Genomic DNA, 21948 nt, shown 5'->3' with positions numbered 1-21948 from the left:
AGAAATCAAGTGAGCATCTCTGACCTTCCTGAATTCCTGGGAGATGCCGTGAGAGACTGTGTGACCCATTTCTCCCTCTTGGGCAACAGCCAATGCGTCGTCTATGCCCCATCCCCACTCTCCCCATGTTATTCACCACCTGGGAGAGAAATACCTGCTCTCTTTCACAGGAACCATACTCTAATCCTTATTCCTCCTTTCAAAAGGAAAATCATTCCAAGGTACCAAAAAAAAACCAAAAAAAAAAACAAAAAAAACTCAGAGTTAGAACACAACCTGCTTGTACAGAAAGCTGCCTGAAAATTTGCATAAACCACCTCATGGTTCATAAACACTCCAAGGCACCTCCCTGTGTTAATGTTTAATCAAGAAGCCAGAGTTTTATTTGTTTATTTGCCAGGGCCGGTTTATATTCTTCATGTGGAACTCACTCCCAAGAGAATACTTCTCAGCAAGTCTATAATAAACCAAATTCTGAAGAGATTACCATCAAATGTTGAGTACCTGCCCTGTGGCTGCCTTCCTGGTACATTGGGTCATGAGCCAGCAAATAAGATGGAACCAAGGGATATGTACTGACCAGGAAGCCAGAGAAGGCTTCCGGAGAAAAGTGACCCCTGAGAGCTCAGAAGACTAGCATCTCTGAATTTTATTTCAGCAGGCAGATCCCATTTTTATAACAGAAAATGTAATAAAAGAGGCTGGGGGGGAGATGAGGAGGGTATATGGGAACTCTGTAGATCAGCTCAATTTTTCTGGGACCTTAAAACTGCTCTAAAAATATAGGCTTTTTTTTTTAAGAGAGAGAGACAATAATAATAACATTTTGGAAGGGACTGAACATTTATTGTCTTTTGTCTTCTCTAAATTTTCTATAAGGAACATGAAATACCTCTATAACTAGAAAAAAGTTAAGCCATTAAAACACAGACTAACCCAAAAAAGAGGAAATGGTATTTGTAGTTTTTAAAAGGCACAAAAGTAATCAAACTATATACACTGAAAACAGATATATTTGTCAATTTTAAGATATTTTTTAAAAAGCCTTAGAGCTTTTATATTTCATTTAAAATGGTACATATTATAGTGTGTAAGTTATCATCTCTAGGGACGTTAATTTGAGTAAACTCACAGTAGATGTTCCTATTAAATTTCTAAGTGTTCCCTTTCAAGATAATTAATTAAATTTAAGTAAGTTCTCTAATTCCGGTGACACCAATTTTAGATTTAAGGTCCTGTAGCCTACTATGACTAAGGGTAACAATATAAATGGTTTGCTAAGCAGATAATAATAAAAGTTATTGCTTAATAGGTACAGAGTGTCAATTTGGGAAGATGAAAAAATTCAGGACAGAGGTGACGGTTTCACAACAGTGTGCATGTACTTAATACCACTGAACCGTACACTTAAAAATGGTGAAAGTAGTAAACTTTATGTTATGAACATTTTACCATAATAAAAGTAACTTTAGCTTTTACCTAAACACTATTTTTGGAGATTTCCTACTTTTTAAGTGGGACCCAAATAAATGTCACAAATGCTCTGTCCAATCCCTCAGGGTGCCTTTACCAGCAAGAAGTCTAAAATTAGGGTGTGAGGAGCATCTGAGATCTTGCTCCCTGACATATGTCATCTGTCTGGCTCAAATAAACTCCTATAAAAATTCTCTAAAATAAATAAATAAATAATTGGATAAATAAATGAAATAAAATTAGGGTGTCAATCTCTTCCCATACACAGATTGTAATGCAACATCCCTGAGACAAAACTTTTCCATTTGGTGATTTTCATGATGTCCGCGGAGGCACAGCAAGGCATGTCTGGGGGAAACATCCAAATCTGCCAGGTGCAAGGCACCTGTTCAATGGGAAAAGCCAACTCCAAAATTACTGCTGCTCTGATTTCATCCCTTAGAACAAATATCTATTGAGAGTCTACTACGTGCCAGGCACTGTGCCAGACTTCGGTCTAACACCAACATACGGACCTGCTTCCAGTCAAACTATTTCATTTACATGGCAATTTCAAATAATATTACATACAGGATATGATATAACTTGTGTTTCTCAAAGGAGCCATGTGTTTTCTTGTTTCCATCTAATTTTTTTTTTCTTTGTGCTTTGAAATGATTCAAACTTTCAGAAAAATTGCAAGACTATCACAAAGAATTCCTGTCTATCTTTTCATCCAGATTCAACCATTATTGATGTTTTGGTACTTCTGCTTTATCATGTGCTCAGCTATCTCTCCCTCCCTTCTCCTCCCCTTCCTGCTCCCCAGGCTTTCCGCCCTCCATCCACACCCATCCAACTCCCTCCTCCTCCCCTTCCCCCTCACTCCCCCTCTCTCCTTATATAAGGTTTCTCTGGAACCATTTGTGAGTGAGTTGTGGACATCATCTTTCATCCCTAAAGATTTCATTATGTATTTTCCAAGAACAAGGACATTCTCTTATACATCCACAGTACAATTATCAATTTCTGGCAGTTTAATACTGACTCAACAGTGTTCCCCAATATATAGTCCATATTCAACTACTGTCAACTGTCCAAATGATGGAAGAAGAGGTGGTGCACAGGTCTTAAAAAATAACCATCTGAAGGCTCCCTTCTCAACCACCAAATGGACTGACAGCACCTGAGGAGACCCGTCTTACTCCCTGGCTTTCCACAGAACTTCTCCTAGAGGGCTCCAGGCAGAAAGAAATGCTCACTATTTTAAAACTCCTTCCTATGTTATTTAATGAAGCTCTGACAGGAACAACTGCCTCACATTTAACCTGACTTCTCCATGAGATGACTGAGTCCTATTTCCTTTTGTTCCAGTCACTGAAAAATCTCTGGATAAAAATATTTTCTTCTAATAAAATTCAGTAGCATCGCCTTCCACCCCCTCTCAATTAGAAATTGTTCAAATCCCAGGAGCCCTTCCGCTCAGCACCTCTCTCAGCATCTTCAATAGAAAGCAATAGTTCTCAACCTTTTTATCATTCTCGGCCCCCTACAGAGCCTTTTTAGACATTTTTTCCCTAAGCACTCTCCCACTGAAATTAATACAAGAGAGACTGTATATCCATTTATGTACTATATCTCTACCTGTGCTTTACACATAAAAAGAGTTAAGATATGCTCACTACCACCTACCCAGGAACCAATTTTTTATTGCCCCATTTAGAATGCATGGTGCAAGGGCATTCGCAACCTGGGGTGGGGAGAAAAGGAAGAAAATAAGGTATCCCCTGCGTGAGGAGACGAGACCCCAGTTCTGCCAGAACCCTCAGCTGGGTCGGGTCTAACCGAAGACCCAAAGTCTCTAATTGGCCTTTCTTCTACAGAGGTGGTCTAGGGTCTACTCTATCCCCACAACAGGCTCAAAATATTATAGAAGACTTTGCAGATCAAATCCAGAGTGGAAGTCTTAAGGGGTACAGGTAAAGTTATCTCTTATAAAGGGGGTAATGAGACTGGACTGTCTCATGGTTCCTTCTGCAGATGCCTCTCCCATGACTCGGGGTGCTCAGCACTCATATCTGGGGAGTAGTGGTCCCAGAACCTCTTCGCTGGCCATTTGCCCACTTGGTAGGACCAACACGTATTTCTTCACATTAATCTTCACTTGATGAGGTAACTAATACAATTACACTAAGTGTGAACTAGAATCACCTAAGTTGCATGAAAAAGCATCTCCAGGTGGGTGATTTTCAGGCATTTACCTAAAATAATGGCAGATGCCAGGTAGTCAGGGAAGGTACCTCATAAAATGAAATTAATAGCACCTTGTCCTATAATACCTGTGTGCTTTCAAAAAAATGAACAAATATCAAATTCCTGTGACTTTGTGCAAGAGACATTCGGGAAATTTAATTATAAAAATAAGGCAGTCTGTGAAAGGACACAAATTCAGAGGAAATTTTGAATGCCTGTGACTTATTATGTTTCTAGATCACAGCTCCAAAATTATAAAATAACATTTTTAAAAATCAATCAAGAACTGAATAATATTCAACAAACTAGGTCTAATTGACACTAATAAAACAATTCTCCCAATGACAACAGAATAAATCTTCTTTTCAAGTATACATGGAACATTCACCAAGATAGACTATAACCAAGGTCATAAAACAACCAATAACAAAAGTAAAAGAACTGAAACAATATAAAATATGTCCTCTGATCATAATGAAATTAAACTAGAAATGAGTAACAGAAAGATAGCAGGAAAATCTTCAAATACTTGGAAATTAACACACTTCTAAATAATTCATGAGTTAAAGAGGAAGACTCAAGGAAAATTAGAAACTACTTTGAAATGAACTAAAATTAAAATACAACATATCAAAACTTGTGAGGGCAAGTAAAGCAGTTTTTACACTAAAAAGAAGAAATAATAACAAGCTTCCACCTTAAGAAACTAGAAAAAGAAAAAACTAAACATAAATAACAGAAGAAAAGAATAAAAAGAACAGATTTAAAAACTGAAAACAGAAAAACAATAAAGACCATCAATGAAACAAAAAAAGCTAGTTTTTGTAAAATCAATAAGCTGATAAATCTCTAGCACAACTGTCGAAGACACAAAATTACTAATATCAGGAAAAGGAAAGAGAACATTGCTACAGGCTTCAAAAATATTAAAAGAATAATAAGGGGATACTACAAGCAACTCTACACACCCATACATTCAAAAATTTATAAGAAATAGACCAATTCCTCAAAAAGCATGACCTCCCAAAATGCACCCAAGATGAAACAGATAATCCGAACGGATTTTGTAACTGCTAAAGAATTTGAATTTGTAGTTTAAACCCTTTCCAAAAAAAGAAATCTCCATGCCAGATGGTTTCCCTGATGATTTCTACCAAATATTTATAGAAGAAATAACACCAACTCTACAAAATTTCTTCCAGAAATATAACTGAAGGGACACTGCCCAACTTATTTTAAGGCCAGAATTACCCTGATACCAAAACCAGACAAAGACAGTATAAGAAAACCACATACCAGTATCTTTCATAAACACGGATGCAAAAATCCTTAACAAAACATTAGCAAACTGAATCCAGCAACATAAAAAAAAACGGTAGTAAGGCTGGTTCGAAATTCAAAAATCAATGTAATAATCTACCAGAATAATAATTTAAAGTAATGATCAGTAAAGGGCCAGATAATAAATCTTTTAGTCTTTGCTGGCCTCAAGGTCTCTGCCGCAACTCCTTAAATTTGTCATTTTAAATTTGTACAGTAAAAATAAATATAGTTGATATGTACACAATAGACATGGCTGTGTTTCAATAATACTTTACTTACAAAAACAGGTAGCAGGTTCCTTCATAAGAAGAACACTCAACCAGACAGAAATAGAAGGAAGCTACCTCAACATAATTGAGGTCATTTATGAAAGGTCCACAGCTAACATCATACTCGATGGCAAAAGACTGAAGAAAGCTTTTCTCTAAGATCAGCAACAAGGCAAGGATGCTCAGGCATGCCACTTCTGTTCAGTATAATACTCGAAGTCCTAGCTGGAGCAATTAGGCAAGAAAAAGAAATAAAAGGCACCCAAATGACAAAGGAAGAAATAAAATTATCTCTGTTCACAAATAACATGATCTTGTGTAGAAATGCCTAAAGATTATACATACGCAAACACACACACACACACACATGCACAAAACAAGAGTCAGAACTAATAAACAAATTCAGCAAAGTTGCAGGATACAAAATCAACGCAAAAATCAGTTTTGTATCTCTACAATAAAAATGGACAATCCAAAAAAATTAAGAAAATAATTCCATTTACAATAGCATCAAAAAGAATAAAATGCTTAGGAATAAACCTAACAAAAGAGATGAAAGACTTGTACACTAAAAATTACATCACATTTCTGAAGGAAATTAAAGAAGACACAAACAAATGGAAATCCACCCCATGTGTCTTTGGATTGGAAGGCTTAGTATTGTTAAGACATCCATACTACAGAGATCTACAGATTCAGTCCAATCCTTATCAAAACGCTAGTGGCATTTTTTTGCAGAAATAGAAAATTCATCCTAAAATTCATATGGAATCTCAAGGGGCCTGAATAGCCAATACAATTTTGAAAAACAAAAACAAAGTTGAAGGTCTCCTGCCTTCTGATTTCAAGACATTACAAAGCTACAGTAATCAAAACAGTATGGTACTGGCATAAAGACAGAAGAAGAGAACAATGAAACAGAATAGAGAGACCATATGGATCATGTATATGGTCAAATGACCTTTGACAAGAGTGCCAAAAATACTCAATGGGAAAAGGAGAGTCTCTTAAATGAATGATGTTGGGAAAACTAGATGTCCACATCCAAAAGAATGAAGTTGGGCCCTAATCTTATATCACATACAAAAATTAATCAAAATGGATTAAATAGCTAACCTAAGACCTAAAACTATAAAACTCCTAGAAGAAAACATAGGAGAAAAGCTTCAGGACATTGAACTTGGCAATGATTTCTTAAATATGACACCAAAGGTACAGGCAACAAAGGCAAAAGCAGACAAACAGGACTGCATCACATTTTAAAACTCTGTGCATCGAAGGAGACAATCAGTGGAATGAAAGAGAACCAAGGAAATGGGAGAAAATATCTATTTTTTTTAGTAAATGATAAAAACACATTTCACTACACACCTTAAAGAGTTTAGCTATGCTTCTGTGCCATAAATAACATGCTCTGTGAGATGATGTAAGACAAACCAAATTAACTTTACACATCAAAATCCGGGGCGAGAAAAATCTTTCCAACTCTGCGTAGGAATGCGGAAAATTCACACCGCTCCATTTTTATTCTACTTCTTAACATTCACATAGTGTTTACTATGTGCCATATACTGGCCCTTGCACTTTGCAAATATTAACTCATTTAACTTAATCCTCACAACAACCCGACAAGGTAAGCATTCTCATCAGCCTCATTTTACAAATGAGGAAATTAGTGCACAGAGAAGTTAAGTAACGTGTCCAAGTAAGTGGTGGAGCCCAGTGTGGAAGCTTCCCATTTCTGCTCATGCCTTTGCTGTCCTCAGCATACGGCCTACCTGGCAGAGATTGTAGATGGCAGTGCAAGCCCAATCAGTAAAACCCCCTCAACTTGGCAAACTCGGATGGCCTTCTCAACGCTCTGAAAGCCTGAGTTCTCCTTGCTTTGCTCTTTGCTTTCTCTTACCCCTTATGGCTGTATAACAAGAAAGGAACACCTTTCTAGGCATCTCTCCCTGCCCATCCCACCCCCTCCGCCCCCGTAGTCCCTCCCAGGATGGAAATGCTGGGTGCTGACCCCTCCCGGTCAGTGTGAAAGCTCACACTGCCAGGGCCTCATGAAGAGCTTACTCTTCAGAGCACAAAGGAGTGACAAATGGGACCCTGATTTTTTAAAAAGAGCAAAATGCCTTCTAACTGGTGAAAACAATGACAGCGTAGACCTTCTCTACCAGGAGACAGCCCCGTCAACCTTCGACTCCAAGAAGCAACTAAACTATGCTTCACAATGAACATCTGCCAGCTTGACAATGTGGCAAAAACTCGAACTGACCTCCAGGCTCAAAGTCTTCACCTACAGTCCTGTCAGTGCCCGGCCACCAAGGGTACACAGAGGCTGCTCTTAGGAACTGGCCCATCCTCAACAGACATCCTCAAGACACAGTGCCCTTGCCCTCTTTGGTCAACAAAAGTTTTACAAGGAATTTTTAATACAAGAAATTTTAACATAAGTGTTACAATAATTCTAGGTAATAGGATTACATAATAAAGTTGTAGGTTGAAAAGTATTTGTTAATGATAATCCATTCAATTTACCTATGTTAGAATAACAGGGGAAAAGTAATATTTTTCCCACTTCATCCCAATTGACACTCATATGAAATGAAACAACTAAACAAGGAAGGGATAAAAACACAAATCTCCCAAGCCTTTAGTTTAACGGTCTTTTTTCATGAGCTGCAAACATGCCAGCTTCACCTAGTTTAATGAACAGTTGCTCATAGGCACTAACAAATTCAATCAGCTTCATCGTTAATATCTGAAACTGTCTGGGGCATCTTCCAAACCAGCCTAAATGAAGCCCACAATATGGAAACCTCAATTAGAAGACTAGAGTTAAGACAAACTGTACAATTTTTATTGGATATATGCTACCTTTAGCCAGGAAGTTTATACTGCATCCCCCAAAGCCTTTTTTAAAAATAGGCTGAATGAATTTTTGTTAACTTTTTAATAATTTCAAGTTTACAGATAAGTTACAGAATAATACAAAGAACTACATATTACTAAAGAGCTATTAATTTTTACCACACTTGCTTTGTCATTTTCTCTTTTTTTCTCTATAAATACATACATTTTTCCTGAACCGTGGAAAGTAAGTTGCCAGTATAATGCCCCTTTACCCCTAAATACTCACTGTACAAACATTAAAATCAAATTAATTAACATAAGATACAGCACTGTTGTCTGTAGACATTATACAAATTTTCCAGTTGTCATAATAATGTCATTTACAGGAAAGAAAATATCAGATAATGGGTGCGCATTTAGTTGTTACAAAATGTACATTTTGTACGTAATGTTACAAAGGAATTTAGAGTTTCAAACTAGGAAACAATGCAAAAATAAAGAAGGAAACAAACAGAACAAACGCCAAAAATACCGATAACTGCTACAATGCTGGAAAAGGAAAGGAAGTGAGTCCTCAGATAAACAGAAATTCAGACAATTCCGTGACACGAATAACTGCAATTCAGTCTCTTCCAGGTAAGGCCACTCTTTGCTTTGTTTAAAAACACAACTTCATCCAGACTTGATTTCAACAACACAGGTTTAGTCCTCTTCCTTTGAGACAAAGATTTTCTGAAGTATCTTTTGCATATCCCATAAAAATGACCTATCTTGCTAGTCAACATGAGAAAAAAATGGGAGTTTTGGTTTTTAATTCTATTTTCCTAAGTTTCTGCCGACTTAGAATGAATCACAAAAACTGAGGTTTGACAGAAAATTTTCAATAAGAGGAACTCCAAACTAACTAAGAGATTATAACAGTATGTTACAATGCATTTTGGGCAAAGGTATCAACTACAGAGTTCTCATAAAAAGCAAACGGCACACATTAGCCAAGCCAACAAAAATTACCACAAAGAATTTTGCTAGTACAAAGAGTTACATAAATATAAACTGCTATATAATAAATGCGCAACAATACTCTCAACAGCACTTACCAGCACAAACTGGCTTTTGTCCTGCTCAACTTTTTAGGGACCAATTCACTACATGAGTCAGCTAGAATATGCACACAAAAAAGTTCTGTGCTATACAGTGAGCCAAGAGCGTTGGGAGGCCCATTTTTAAGGTATTAGTAATAGGGTGAAACTCAGATATAGGAGTATCCCCAAAGCAAAGGGCATTCAAACTATGCGACCTCATTTCAGCCAAAGTCCACACACAGAGCTTAGTGGGTTGGGAGGCCTCCATGTAAATCGAGATTCATCTGTCAGTGCTTACAAACAGTCACAGGGCCAAAGAGCTCCCTCACCCAGCCCTAAGAGCCAGGATGAAGAAAGGACAATACAAGCAAAGAAAGCCACTGCTAAGGTCTGGCTCCCACGTGGGAAGAGGCAAGGCCAAGAAAGCCCTAAACACAGAGCTCTAAAACAGGGATGGTTTCTGACCAGGAAAAGCCCACCAGACATCCATCGCTCAGGGAAAGAGATTCTGCCCATGAGAGGACTACAAACTCACTAATCAAAACATGAGGCCCTTTCTTTGGGAAGGTCACTCGCTAGAGAGATAGTGAGGGATAAACAGAATAATAATTATCTTGCAGTGGAATGAACTGCTACTGGCTTACCCTGAGGCAAAGCCCTCCATGATCTCATCTGTTAAAGGAGGAAGTGTATCTCCAAGTCCTTGTGGGGGCGGGGTGGGGGTGGGGGGATACACTGGAGTCAGGCAAATCCTGGCTTCACAACTTACTGCAACTCATGTCACTGTATGCCTCAGTTTCTTCATTGTAAAATCGAGAGTCTACCCTCATCAGTTAGGGTTAGATTTGGCTATGAACAGTGGCTTTAAAAAGAGATTTATTCCCCCCATCATGGAAAATTCCAGAGGTTGGCAGCCCAGGGTTTGTGAGGTAGCTCTGATCAACAAAGCCCTCAGAGGCCAGGTTTCTTGTGTCTTGATGGCCTTTATCCCAGTCACCTCAAGGCTCAAAATGGCTCCAGCCATCATTTCCGTATTCCAGTTTTCGCCATATGCCTGGTATTCCAAGAGGAAAGAAAAAAGAAGAAAGTGACAAAGAAGGCTCCAGGAAACTACTATGTGACAACTCTGCTTACATCCAGAATATAATCACACGGCCATCTCTAGCAATAAGGGGAGAAGGAGAGTCACATACTGTTATCTAGGACAACACTCTGTCCAGCTAAAACTGGGGTTCTATGACTATATTAGAAGAGAAAAGTAAGTAGATCTGCAACACCTCATTTTAAGAATTAAATTAGATAATATATATAAAGTGTCTGACACTTTCTGCGCACACAAATGTATTCTACTCCTTCCCCTTGTAATAATACTATCATCTTATGACCTGTGGTCATGAAGTGGCCTTCTATAGCCTGGTCCACCTTTTTCAGTCTCATCTCTTGCCACACTCCACATACAGCCTGCATCCCAGCCATACCAAACCTATCTCCTCCTTTCCTGCCTCCAAACCTCTTTCCTCACAGAACCTTCACCAGGAAAGCCCTCCCCAAGCTCCTGTCCATATATGAAAACTTCTCTTCAGCATTCCAGGTCTCCCATCACCAGCCACCTTTTCCCCCTCTGTCCACAGGTAGAGTTGATGCTCTCACTCTCATGTGCTCCCTCTATGGTAGGACTCACTCCCTGTCTCATAAGAGCAGCTTGCACCTAATGAGTGCCTTCTATCTGCGAGGCACTGTTCTTTACACCCAGCTTCTCAATTGATCCCAACAGGACTATGACACGGACACTACATTACCCCCATTTTACAGATAAAGAAACAAGTACAAAGGTTAAATCGCTGTCCAATGCCACACAGATAGTAAATAGCAGAGCCAGGATACAGCATGAGCCGTTGGACCACAGAATCCGCACTCTTAGCCACCACACTAGGCTGCCTCAGCTACTTGACTGAGAGGTCTGGGTGTCATTTTAAACCAGGGATGGTCGAAATACAACTCATAGACTAAATCCAGCCCACCATCTGTTTTTGTAAATAAAGTTTTATTGGAACACAGTCACACCCATTTGTTTACAATGGGAGAGTTGAATAGTTGCTGTGGAGACTGAACAGCCCACAAACCCAAAAATATCAACTATCTGGCCCTATAGAGAAAATGTTTGCCCATCCCTGTTTTAGACTGTCAGTTCCTTACACAGGGCCTGGGGTTTTTTCTTCTGTGTCTCCTACATCTCACATGGCATTTGGCATATACACAAAAGGTGCACAACAAGTATGTGGGGTGTGAGCATCCCACCAGGCCTAATTACACACAAAGAGGCACATGTCTGGGCCGAAGCTATCAGCTTACTCAGGACCTAGAAAGTTTCCCAATTATGTCCAGATTCTATCAATAACCAAAAGGCCCAGGAGAACTGTCGTGATGGTTTTCGCTGCATTGTTAAAGGTCCACCATGGCTATGACAGAGTGACCACTGCAAAGTTGAGTGGAGGGTCATCTGTATCTGCCACCTAATCCACTCAACACTCCAGAGCCCTGAGTTCCACCGCATTTAGAGACAGCCTGAATTCCACTACTTCTAGGCAGGTTCCCCATCTCACACACAAGCCTTCTCTCATAATCACTGGTCACATGACCAGCAGTGCAGAGAAACACTTAATACATCCTGGAAAAGAGTTATTAAAAACTGAGGTTGGGCGCCTTTCAACTTGTCATCTTTCATCAAAATATTTACAGAAAGGGATGGAACCACATGAAAACATAAATAGTCCTCTAAAAACTATAGCACATCATGAACAGTTATTCATGGCTCAAATGCCCTTTTTGACCTTCAAAGAATAGGGCTGGAACAAAACTATATAAGGTTTCTCAATTTTATCATTATTGCTATCATTGCATGAGGCATAAATAAAGCATTTTCTTTCTGAGCTGTGACCATATTTGATCCGGGTTATCAAAAATCAAATTCTGGATGGTTTTCTTTTTAATTCTGTCTTGGCCTGGCCCCAAATGGCATCTGTCAGGAGCCAGGCAGAGCAGCAAAATGCCTCCCACATTTCCGGCACGATCATTTCAATCCTCCCTTCAGAACACAAAGGCCCACATCTTTCTTCCCAGAGTTCTCCAATGACTGACTCCTTGAGCAGACTCTGAGGAACCACAGGCTAAGCAGCAAATAGAGACAGTCATCCACTATGCAAATCAAATAATTTGTCCCTCGTGCAGTGGGGAAGGGGGGGGTGCTAAGAAATACCTGCATATTTGCTAAGGCTGCATCTAAAATGACCCTCTAATCGTCCCCTCGGCTCTACAAAGATCCCACAGGTCCCTCTAAACTACAAAACTCCCTAGGAGACAAACTTCTGTTGAGGGCCTACTGTGTGCCAAGCATTATGCACCAAGTAGCCTCACAACAACAGTACAAGGTAAGTGTCATTTTACAGATGAGGAATCTGGGGCCCAAAGAGTTAAGTGACTTGGCCAAGGTCGTGCAGCAAAAAGGAGGCAAAGCTGGAGCCTGTGCTCCTACAGGCTGCCCCTCTCGGAAGCAAGGGTCCTCGCCTGAGAAGGAGGCAGTCCTTGCTTTCCAAAAGCTCTCTGGGTAGCAGGACAGGGAGGCTGGGATGGAGAGTAACCCATTCACTTAAACACAGCTGGTGGGTCTGGGAAATGGTTCAGCCACTCCGGAAACACTCTGGGAGTTTCTACATGTACCTACCCTATGATCCTGAAATTCCCATCCTGGGTGTCTATCCAAGAGAAATGAAAGCATATGTCCACACAAAGACTTGTAACTGTCAAAACTAGAAGTGACCCAAATGTCTACCTACAGGTGAATGGATAAACAAACTGTGGTATATCCACAAAATTTAATACTATTTAACAAAAAGTAACAATTTATAAACTACTGGTAAGTGGGGCAACATGGACAAATCCCAGAACATTAAACTGAGCCAAATAAACCAGACTCCAAAAAGGATATCCTGTACAGTTCCATCCACATGAAACCCAAGAACAAACAGACAAAACTAATTCATGGTGATAAAAAACAGAAAACAGATTGCCGGGGAAGGGGAACTGGAAGAAATTTCCGTTGGGGCAGGGGAGTGGAGGGTGGTAGAAGTTCAATACCTTTTGGAGCCGTGGTTACATGATGTAAACTGTCACAACTCATCAAACAGAACACCGAAGACCTGTGCATTTTATTGTATGTTAATTATATCTTTAAAAAAAATGTCCTCAGGCTAATGAGTCATTCTGATGATAAAATGGAAAACATAGATTATAACATGTAAACCTCCAAAGCTGATTGCTCTATAGTATTTAATGAGATCCCAAAGAAACTGTGATTTGCTCGTTAAGGGAAATTAGATTTCCTCATCAGCATTAGACGATTTCCCTCACAATATTATTTACCTTTTGCCCAAGGGGTCTGTCTAGTAGACAGAGATGAATGAGTCTACCAACCCTTCCTAACAAGCCCACTTACAGTCATGACAGCAACCCGCATTCTTCCACGCCAGAGATGGCTGTCACCATGGCAACCAGTGAAGGGTGGCAAAGGTGGATGGGAAGGGAGACAGAAAGCTTAAGAATCACCTCAGGCTGTGACTGTGTGGGAGGCTGTGGATGCCTTACTCCCTACTACCCTCGAGATGCCCACGTCCTAATCCCTAGAACCTGTAAATGTTACCTTCTGTGGCAAAGATTTTGGCATATGGCAGATGTGATTACATTAAGGATCCTGAGCTGGAGAGATAATCCTAGATTATCTGGGTGGGCCCTAAATCACAGAAGTCCTTCTAAGAGGGAGATGTGACACACAGAGGAGAAAGTAATGTGAAGACAGAGACAGAAAGTGAAATGATGCAGTTATTAGCCAAGGAATGTCAGCAGCCACCAGAAGGTGGAAGAAGCAAGAAACTGACTTTCCTTAGAGTTTCTAGTGGGAGAGCGATCCTGCCAACACCTCGATCTTGGCCCAGTGAAACTGATTTCAGACTTCTGCCCTTCAGGACCATAAGAAAATAAATTTCTGTCCTTTTAAGCTACCAACTTTGTGGTCATTTGTTATAACAGTCAGAGGAAACTAATACAGACTAGAAGCCTTAAATCCTATATTGCTTTTACCAACAGTTTACATTCCCCCAATATCAATTCAAACTTCTAAGAAATATTCAAGTTAATAAAAGTTTTTTTCTTAAATGAACACATCAGAGGATGTCCTCATCCCCAAGGGGTAGGCAAAGATTTCCTAAACAGACCTCAAAAAGAACCGATCATAAAGGGAAAAAAATTGAAAAATGTGACTACATTAAGAATTTGTTTTTAACAAAACACAAAGAAGAGATGAAATGGCAAACCACAGAATGAAAAAAGTTATCTGCTTTCTCTACATATGTATTGCTCATGTGCATGTTTACATATACCCATCAATGGACTCCTACCCAGAACGTATATATAAAGAAATTTACAGATCAATTAGAAAAAGGCACATACCCGAATATAAAAATGGACAAAAGACTTACATAGCACTTAACAAAACATGACATCCAAATGACCAACAGACACACAGAAAGATCATTAGTCATTAGACAAAAATAGATTAAAACCACAATGAGATACCACCACCCACCTACCCCATTGGCTAAAATGAAAACAACAGACAATATCAAGAGTGGATGAACATGCGAAGCACTGGGAAGCTCGTGCACTTCTGGTGGGAGTATTAACAGATACAACCACTTTGGGAAAATTTCTGGCAGTATCTAACAAGCTGGACATTTGCAAACACTGTAACATAATATTTCCACTCCTAGGTAAACACCCACAGAAATGAACACATATGTGCTCTAAAACACATGGTAGCACTACTCTTAAGAGCCAAAAACTAAAAAGAACTCAAATGTCAATCTACAACAGAAATAAATGTATTTAATATATTTATAGGATGGAATAGTAACAGCAGTGGGCACAAATGGACCACAACTATACACCACAACAACAAATGGGGCTCACGAACATGTTAAGAGAAAGAAGCTAGACACAAAATATCACATAGTGTACAATATGAAATTTGAAAAGAGGCCTGATTAATCTATGGCTGCTGTTTCTTGATCTGGGTGTGTTCTGTTTATGTAAATTCATTGAACTACGCACTCAGGAATTGTGTACTTCTCTGAATGTATGTTGGACCTCAAATTTACCCTCAAAAACTCGATTAAGTCAGAGATTATGTGAAAAGGTATGTACAGCTTTTCTTTACTCAGTAACTTTTTCAAACTGTAAAATGGAGGCAAGTGCACCTTAGGAAAAAAAATTATAGGAAAAAAAAAGAAGGAAAAGGAAATGTAAATCACCCACAATCCCACCAACCATGGCAACCATCTGGCACAAATCTCCTCAAATACAAGTACATTTTTTAAAGGGTGGGGGAGGATCCCACAGGAAGTGGTTAACATAAGGCATGTGGTCAATAAATATTTCAATCATAAGTAATAATCCCATTATATGTTGTTTTGTAACCTAGGCAACCACCCTTTTATTTTTATTGTCAATGAAGAAATCTACTGTCCCTAAAGGATTTGAGTGTACAGACTCAGTAAAATCTGGCAACTTAGACAGCAAGATTTGCTAATACTTCCTAAGTACAGGCAGGCTAGAATGTAAAATCCAGAGCAATGATTTTCAACCCTGGTATCACCAATTACCTCTAAAAGTATTGGAATACTCAAAAAGTATTCATTTTAATTGAACATGGTTGTAAAAGTTAATATGTGCCCCCAGTGACTTTTCTAAATGGGCCAAGTAGCCCTAGATAAACATTTTAGAGGCCGAACACTGCATTCTCAAAGCACGTGGTTAATGTAGATCAAGACCAACGTAGCCCTGGATACTTGGTCACTAAAAGCCCACACTGGATGGGTTGCAGTGGGCCTTAAATCTGGGTGGGCATGTCACAAGAAAAGTCAGACTTTCAGACCCAGAAGAGAAAGACTGATGGTTGTGAGCACAGGGCAAATAATAAACAAATTAACTCAAGGGCAAGGCTATGAGCAGGTAGAGAACCAAGAATTATAATAATAGCTAACATTAGCCAAAATAGAATTAAATCCTAGTTTGCTTTCTGTCATTTTCTTTCCTTTTCTTTTCTTTTTTCAGTAATAGTCACTGAACCCTTATTCCAGGCTCTGTTCTAGACACTGAGGATACAGCAGTGAACAAGAGAGACGAATTATTCTCCATCCTCAGAAAGGTTCCATCTCAAGCAGAGACAAAGAGTAAATACTAAGCATGTCGGGTGGTGATAAGGAAGAAAATGAAGCAAGGAAGATATTAGAGGGAGGAGGAGAATAAGTCACTTCCTGTAGAGATGTAAATGTGTGTATCCAAATTTTAAAATAATCCCTTCAAAACAAATCGTCTCTCCAAAGAACTCTGAGGTAATTACATTAATGGGGTCCCAAGGTAATCACAGCGTTCAGAAAATAAACCAAGAATTTTATAAACCAGAAAGGGTCCATTTAAGAAAGGACAAGTTGAAGATTCAATAATATAGCTAGCACTTCTCCGGATGCTGCTATGCACTATTCTCAGTCCCTGAGACACTGGTATCCTCATTTCATCCTCATATTGAACTCATGAGAAGGGCAAGGGTAACATCATGTTCACCATTTAACAGAAGACAGAAGCCCAGAGCAATTAAGGAACTGGCCCAAGGTGACCTGTGTACTAAACATTGATGTCAGGATTTGACTCGAAGTCCACACTGCTCTTACTTTCCATATAAATGTCCACTAGTGGCCTGAGGTTTTCTTTTGCCAACACTTATCTTTCTTATCCTATTCAAGATTTGCTTTTCAGTATTTTACTGAGTTCTTATAATAGCCAAAAAAGGAATTGGAGACTGGTTCCATATTTGCAGTGTCTGCTTTCCTCCAAATAACAAAAAACGAATGGCAATGAAGGCCCTCAAATTTAAATGTGACTCCTTATATTGTGCACCTAAAACTAGTATAATATTGTATGTCAACTGTAATTTTAAAATAAAAAATTTTAAGGAAATAAATGTCACTTCCTAGATTCAATTAGAAATTATTTCCTCAAACACGGTGTTATAAGCAAACCCTAGTTCCCTTTTGATGTGAAATTAAAATTATTAGCCTTAGGGCAAATGAGAGTTCATGTAGCCAATTTCTTCCCAGGTATACATATCTCAAACAGAACACGGTCCAAAAGCAACACATGGTTGTCCCCCATTCTATCCACACGCATGTTCCTCTCCTGTGACCCTCATCTCCATAAAGGATACCTCCACCTCTCAGCCTCTCAGGCCTACAAACTCAAGTTTTCCTTGAACCTCCTTCTTTCTCTTACCTCCACATCCAAACGAGCAGCAATTTCTATTCTCCCCACTTCAAATCAGTCCTTTTCCTCCATTTCCCTGTCCCCCAAGTGCAAGCTCCCAGTATCTGTTGCCTGGACAACCATGATGAGCTCCTAACTGGTCTCTCTGCTTCCCAGCCTGATGCCTTGAAAATCTCATCTCCACACTGTAGCCAGAGAACTTTTTAAAGCACAAACCAGACCATGTCATCCCCCCACCACCTAAAATTCTTCTGTGCAACCAGAACACAGTATTAAATTCTTCTCCTGGCCTACAAGGCACTGTGGGATCTGGCACTGGCCTGTTCCCCAAGCTCTTGGAGTTCACTCCATATGAAAACCAAAAGATGGGTGAACAGAGAGTGCTCTCAATTAAAATGTGAATTGCAATAAAGCCACTACATCCACACAAAATTATTTCCACAAATATTTGCCTTTATTTTGTCATCATTTTTAAATCTTTTTAATCCTCATAGCACCTGCTACTTTCTGAAATTTTTTGTCCATTTATTTCAATGCATTAGATGCACTCTTTAACATCACCCTGTAAACCTATACCATGCTATTATATCTGAAGTATCTTCTTTATAAATAACTATAGCGATGAATTATAGAAACTCAACATATATTTCTTCCATGCTCTGATCATTTCATACTCTCTCAGCCAATAAGTGTGAGCCCAGGGTCCCAAACATACTCTCCTGAGTTGAGTGTATCCCACAATGTGCAGTTTTCCCTTCTGTGGCCTCTCTCTACATCATTTACTTTGTGTTCTGGCCCAAACTGCCTTCCTAAGGGCATGGAGATGAGAGTAAGAGTGCTACAAATAAATTAAGGCAGAATATAACATTGAATGTTAAAATATAAACCCTACAGCAACTTGAGGACAGGCAAGAGGACACTAGAGTAAAAACTGCTAGTGGGTGATTGATGTAAAGGTCACTTATCAACAGCATGGCAGCCTGGGAAGACCTCCCAAGAACTTTGTGGCTGGAGATTGCCATTAACTGCAGGCAATTGGAAAAGAACTGTCAAAGGAAGATGCCAGGAGGTCTCAAAATGTAGGTAACATGGATCAGCCCACCTACTTGCACCACGGCATTCCTTTGTGTTTTGTTCACTGAAGTAGCTCCAGCTCCTATAACAGCAACTGGCACGAAGTAGATCCTCAATAAAATAGTCTTTGAACAAATAAATTCATGAGCAAACGAATACTTTTTCTAGGCTTTCTCTCTTTATCCTCTTCTCTCTTCTTTTTCACTGATCCACATCTCTCTTTATAAGACCCCTTGAGAGGGAGTAGAGTGCAATCACAGAGCCATCATAAATCTTTTCCAGATCACCTTCAGCCACTGTTCAGAGAAAGCTGACATGGGAAACATAAATTCTAACACTGAGACATTAACCATGAGAAAGAAACAATGCTTTTGGAGTTCGTGGTAGACTCAGAAAACAGTCAGCCTACTATGGTAAGAACAAACATGGGCAGAGAGCTGTAAACCGTAGTAACAAACTCAAGATGAGACCTCAGGAGTGTACACAGTACCTGTGTAGCCTACAATCATGTAAGTATTGTTATTATTATGAATTTTACTTCTCAATCTTGCTTCCACTTAAATATTCCAGTGGATTTCAAATTGGACAAAAGCATGAGTTACTCCAATTATTCCTTAATCTATTCAAAAGAATAAATCCTTTAATATACACTGCAGGTAAAATACAACCCCCAAGTAAAGTTAACTGTAATCCAGGGTAAAAGCTCTGTTGGCCTCATAAGCTACTTGGGAGAAAAGCATTAAAAGTGACTTCGCAACACACAAACAAAATGCTGTCACTGACAAGGCACCTTGAAGTGGCATTAATAAGACACGGTTACCAAGAACTGAAATCAGATGTAGACATCTTGGCTCTCTCCAGTCCTAAGCACTCTACATATTTCTTTTCAACTTTCAAGAATTGAAGGGGGATAGGGAGAGGCAAGAGCAGACACTGGGGCTATTTCCAGAAATAAAAGGAATCAAAAGTTAAAATGCACCTTCCACTAACATAGAAGATCTCCAAGGAAAACTGGTGAAAGTTCTCTATCTATAGCACAATATAGAAACAACTCAGTTTCCCAACTTAGGAAATCATCTTCTCAGTTAAGTTTCATGTAAATAACTGCCTGGTAAGTTTCAGAAGGAAGCAATCTGAACATTTCCAAACCATCTACTGGGAAAGATGACCAAGTAATCTACCCTAACCAGCAGAGATGAGCAAGGGTATGATTCAGATCTCACAAGCATACCTAAGAACCCCAAGCCTACTAAGGGCAGGATAAAAGATCTCATCAGCCACCTCCCCAAAAAGCCCCATTCTCCTCACATGGCCATTTGTATTTCCTTCTGGCTTGTTTTTAAAAACCGAGTTAAAAAATGTAAACATCAGTGTCACATCTGCTCCTTTCAAGTCTTCCTCACTATTCTCACTACCAAAGTCCAACACTACTGCCACCCTAAGTGTTCTGGGAGCCCCTTCCCTAGACACCCCCAGCCTGTCACGTGTCCACATACTAGGCTTGCCAACTGTGAGGGTAGTAAGCAGGGAATTTCAAAGGCATCTAAAGGGTAAAAATTACTACTACTATTATTATTATTATTTAAATAGTAAACCGCTCATTTTGAAAGAGGAGAGGGTTATCGTTTTTTTAACTAAACTTCGGTTGCAGAGAGCGGAGGTTCTAAGCCACCAACTGGGCAGAGAGTAGGTAGCATGCTGTGCTGGAAGGCGCCGAGGACAAGTGGCAGGTTTTTGTTGGTGGTGGTGGTGTTTTTAAAGACCAAACTTTTAAATAAACTATGTTATGTAGACAATTGCTGTGATGGGACCAGATGTAGCAACGCTTTTTCATCCAGGCACAAAGCACGTCCCCTCTGCCTGCCTCCCTTTCTTAACCATTCTTCAGGGGTGCGGGAAACCGCTAGCAGGCAGGGCCCGGGACCAGCGCGCTCCTCCTGCCACTCCAGTCCCTGCCTGTGCCAGTACCGAAGAAAACCAGGGCTCTCGCCTTCCTCTCCGCCAATGCGGTGCAGCCTTGGGGTGGGGTCATGGCGCTCCCCATCCCGGGCACCCCACCTGGAGAAGAGCAGGAACGCAGGAAGAGCGCCCCTGCGGTGGCAGCACCCCGCTGGCCGGTGGTACGATCGCGCGCGCACACACTCACACACACACTGAGCGGCGCGCGGGGAGGGGCGCGCGGTGGCGCGAGCGGCGGGCACTTTACCTGTTCTGCCAGCCCTGGAGGAGGTTGGTGTATTTGCTGAGCACGCCCTCGAGCGCCGGCTCCCTCCTGCGGCCGCCTCCCCCAGACGGGCTAGCGGCCACCGAGCCCGGGCTGCTGCGGCTACCCCCGCCGCCGAGCCCGGCTGCCGCCGACCGGCTGGAGACCCCCCGGCCCGCCAGGGAGCAGGAGGGCGAGGAGCCCGCCGAGGTGGCGCGGCTGCTGCTGCGGCTGCTGCTATCGCTGCCCCCGCCACCGTCTGCGCCCTGGGCCGCCCTCTCCATGGTCCGTGCGCGCCCGGGACGCGGGTGCCCGCCGCGGTGGCGGCCCCGGCTCTGGGGCTCCTAACGCGGTGGCGGCGGCGGCGGCGGCGGCGGCTGCTACAGCTCCGGGCGCCCGGGCCGCGCGTGGCTGCTCCAAATCCCTGGGAAATGCCTGACTCATACAGGAGGAAGAGGAGGAGGAGGCGAAGGAGAGCTGGGAAGGAAGCCAACGGGGCTGGATGCAGCTGCGGCCGCCCCTCCTCCCGCCGCGGTCCCGGCCCCGGCCCCTCCCTCCGTACTAGTTTCCCCGGCAAGTTCGGAGCGGGTGGCCGGTTCGCTGAGCCCTCCTCGGCTTCCTCCTGCTCTTTCGAGTCCCAGCGGCCGCTCAGGTCTGGGGGCCAGGGGCGCTCCGGGGAGCAGATCCGCAGGGTGGGCACGCCCTGACACCTCTCGTGCTCCTTCTGACGCCCCCTCTCGGATCCGAAGGGGCGAAAGGGAATCTCGGCGCGTCACTCCCCACCCCCAACCCACCTCGGGACCTGGAGAGAGCGGCGGCCCCACCCACCCTGTCCACCCGGATATGGACCCGCCCGGCCTAACACAGGCACAAACGCAAGCTCCGTCTCTGTCTTCCGCACCAAGCTTGGGGCAGACACACGTACACAGTCACTTGGAAATGAGCTTCACTGGCGGAGCAAAGTTAACAGGGCAAAAGGTCCTCTAGGATCGCCTGCGTTTCCAGGAGGGGAGGTGAGGGCAGGTGATTCTCACAGGTAAGCTCGCCCCGGGCATTTTCACGCTCCAGAGTT

The 21948-nt window shown here is 41.4% G+C and overlaps 1 protein-coding gene across 6 annotated transcripts in view; it reads right to left on the bottom strand.

Annotated features, from left to right (window-relative positions):
- Window positions 1–21372, bottom strand: part of OSBPL10 (oxysterol binding protein like 10) — a 245060-nt gene extending 223688 nt beyond the window's left edge. The window contains exon 1 of one of the 6 annotated variants that reach the window (XM_039843469.1): window positions 20880–21372. In XM_039843469.1, coding sequence (XP_039699403.1) covers window positions 20880–21160 — 281 coding nt within the window. In that variant the 5' untranslated portion in view covers window positions 21161–21372. Of the gene's footprint in view, window positions 1–9244; window positions 9378–20879 lie in introns of those variants that run through there. The other 5 variants (XM_039843466.1, XM_039843470.1, XM_039843468.1 and 2 more) reach the window with 5 other exon arrangements.
- Window positions 21373–21948: the final 576 nt, after the last annotated feature.

The sequence above is a fragment of the Pteropus medius genome, unplaced genomic scaffold (assembly GCF_902729225.1).
Source record: "Pteropus medius unplaced genomic scaffold, Ma_sr-lr_union100, whole genome shotgun sequence".
In the NCBI taxonomy this organism is placed as follows: domain Eukaryota; kingdom Metazoa; phylum Chordata; class Mammalia; order Chiroptera; family Pteropodidae; genus Pteropus; species Pteropus medius.
The sequence above is the reverse complement of the archived record's forward strand: the minus strand, read 5'-3'. Positions and strand labels throughout refer to the sequence as shown.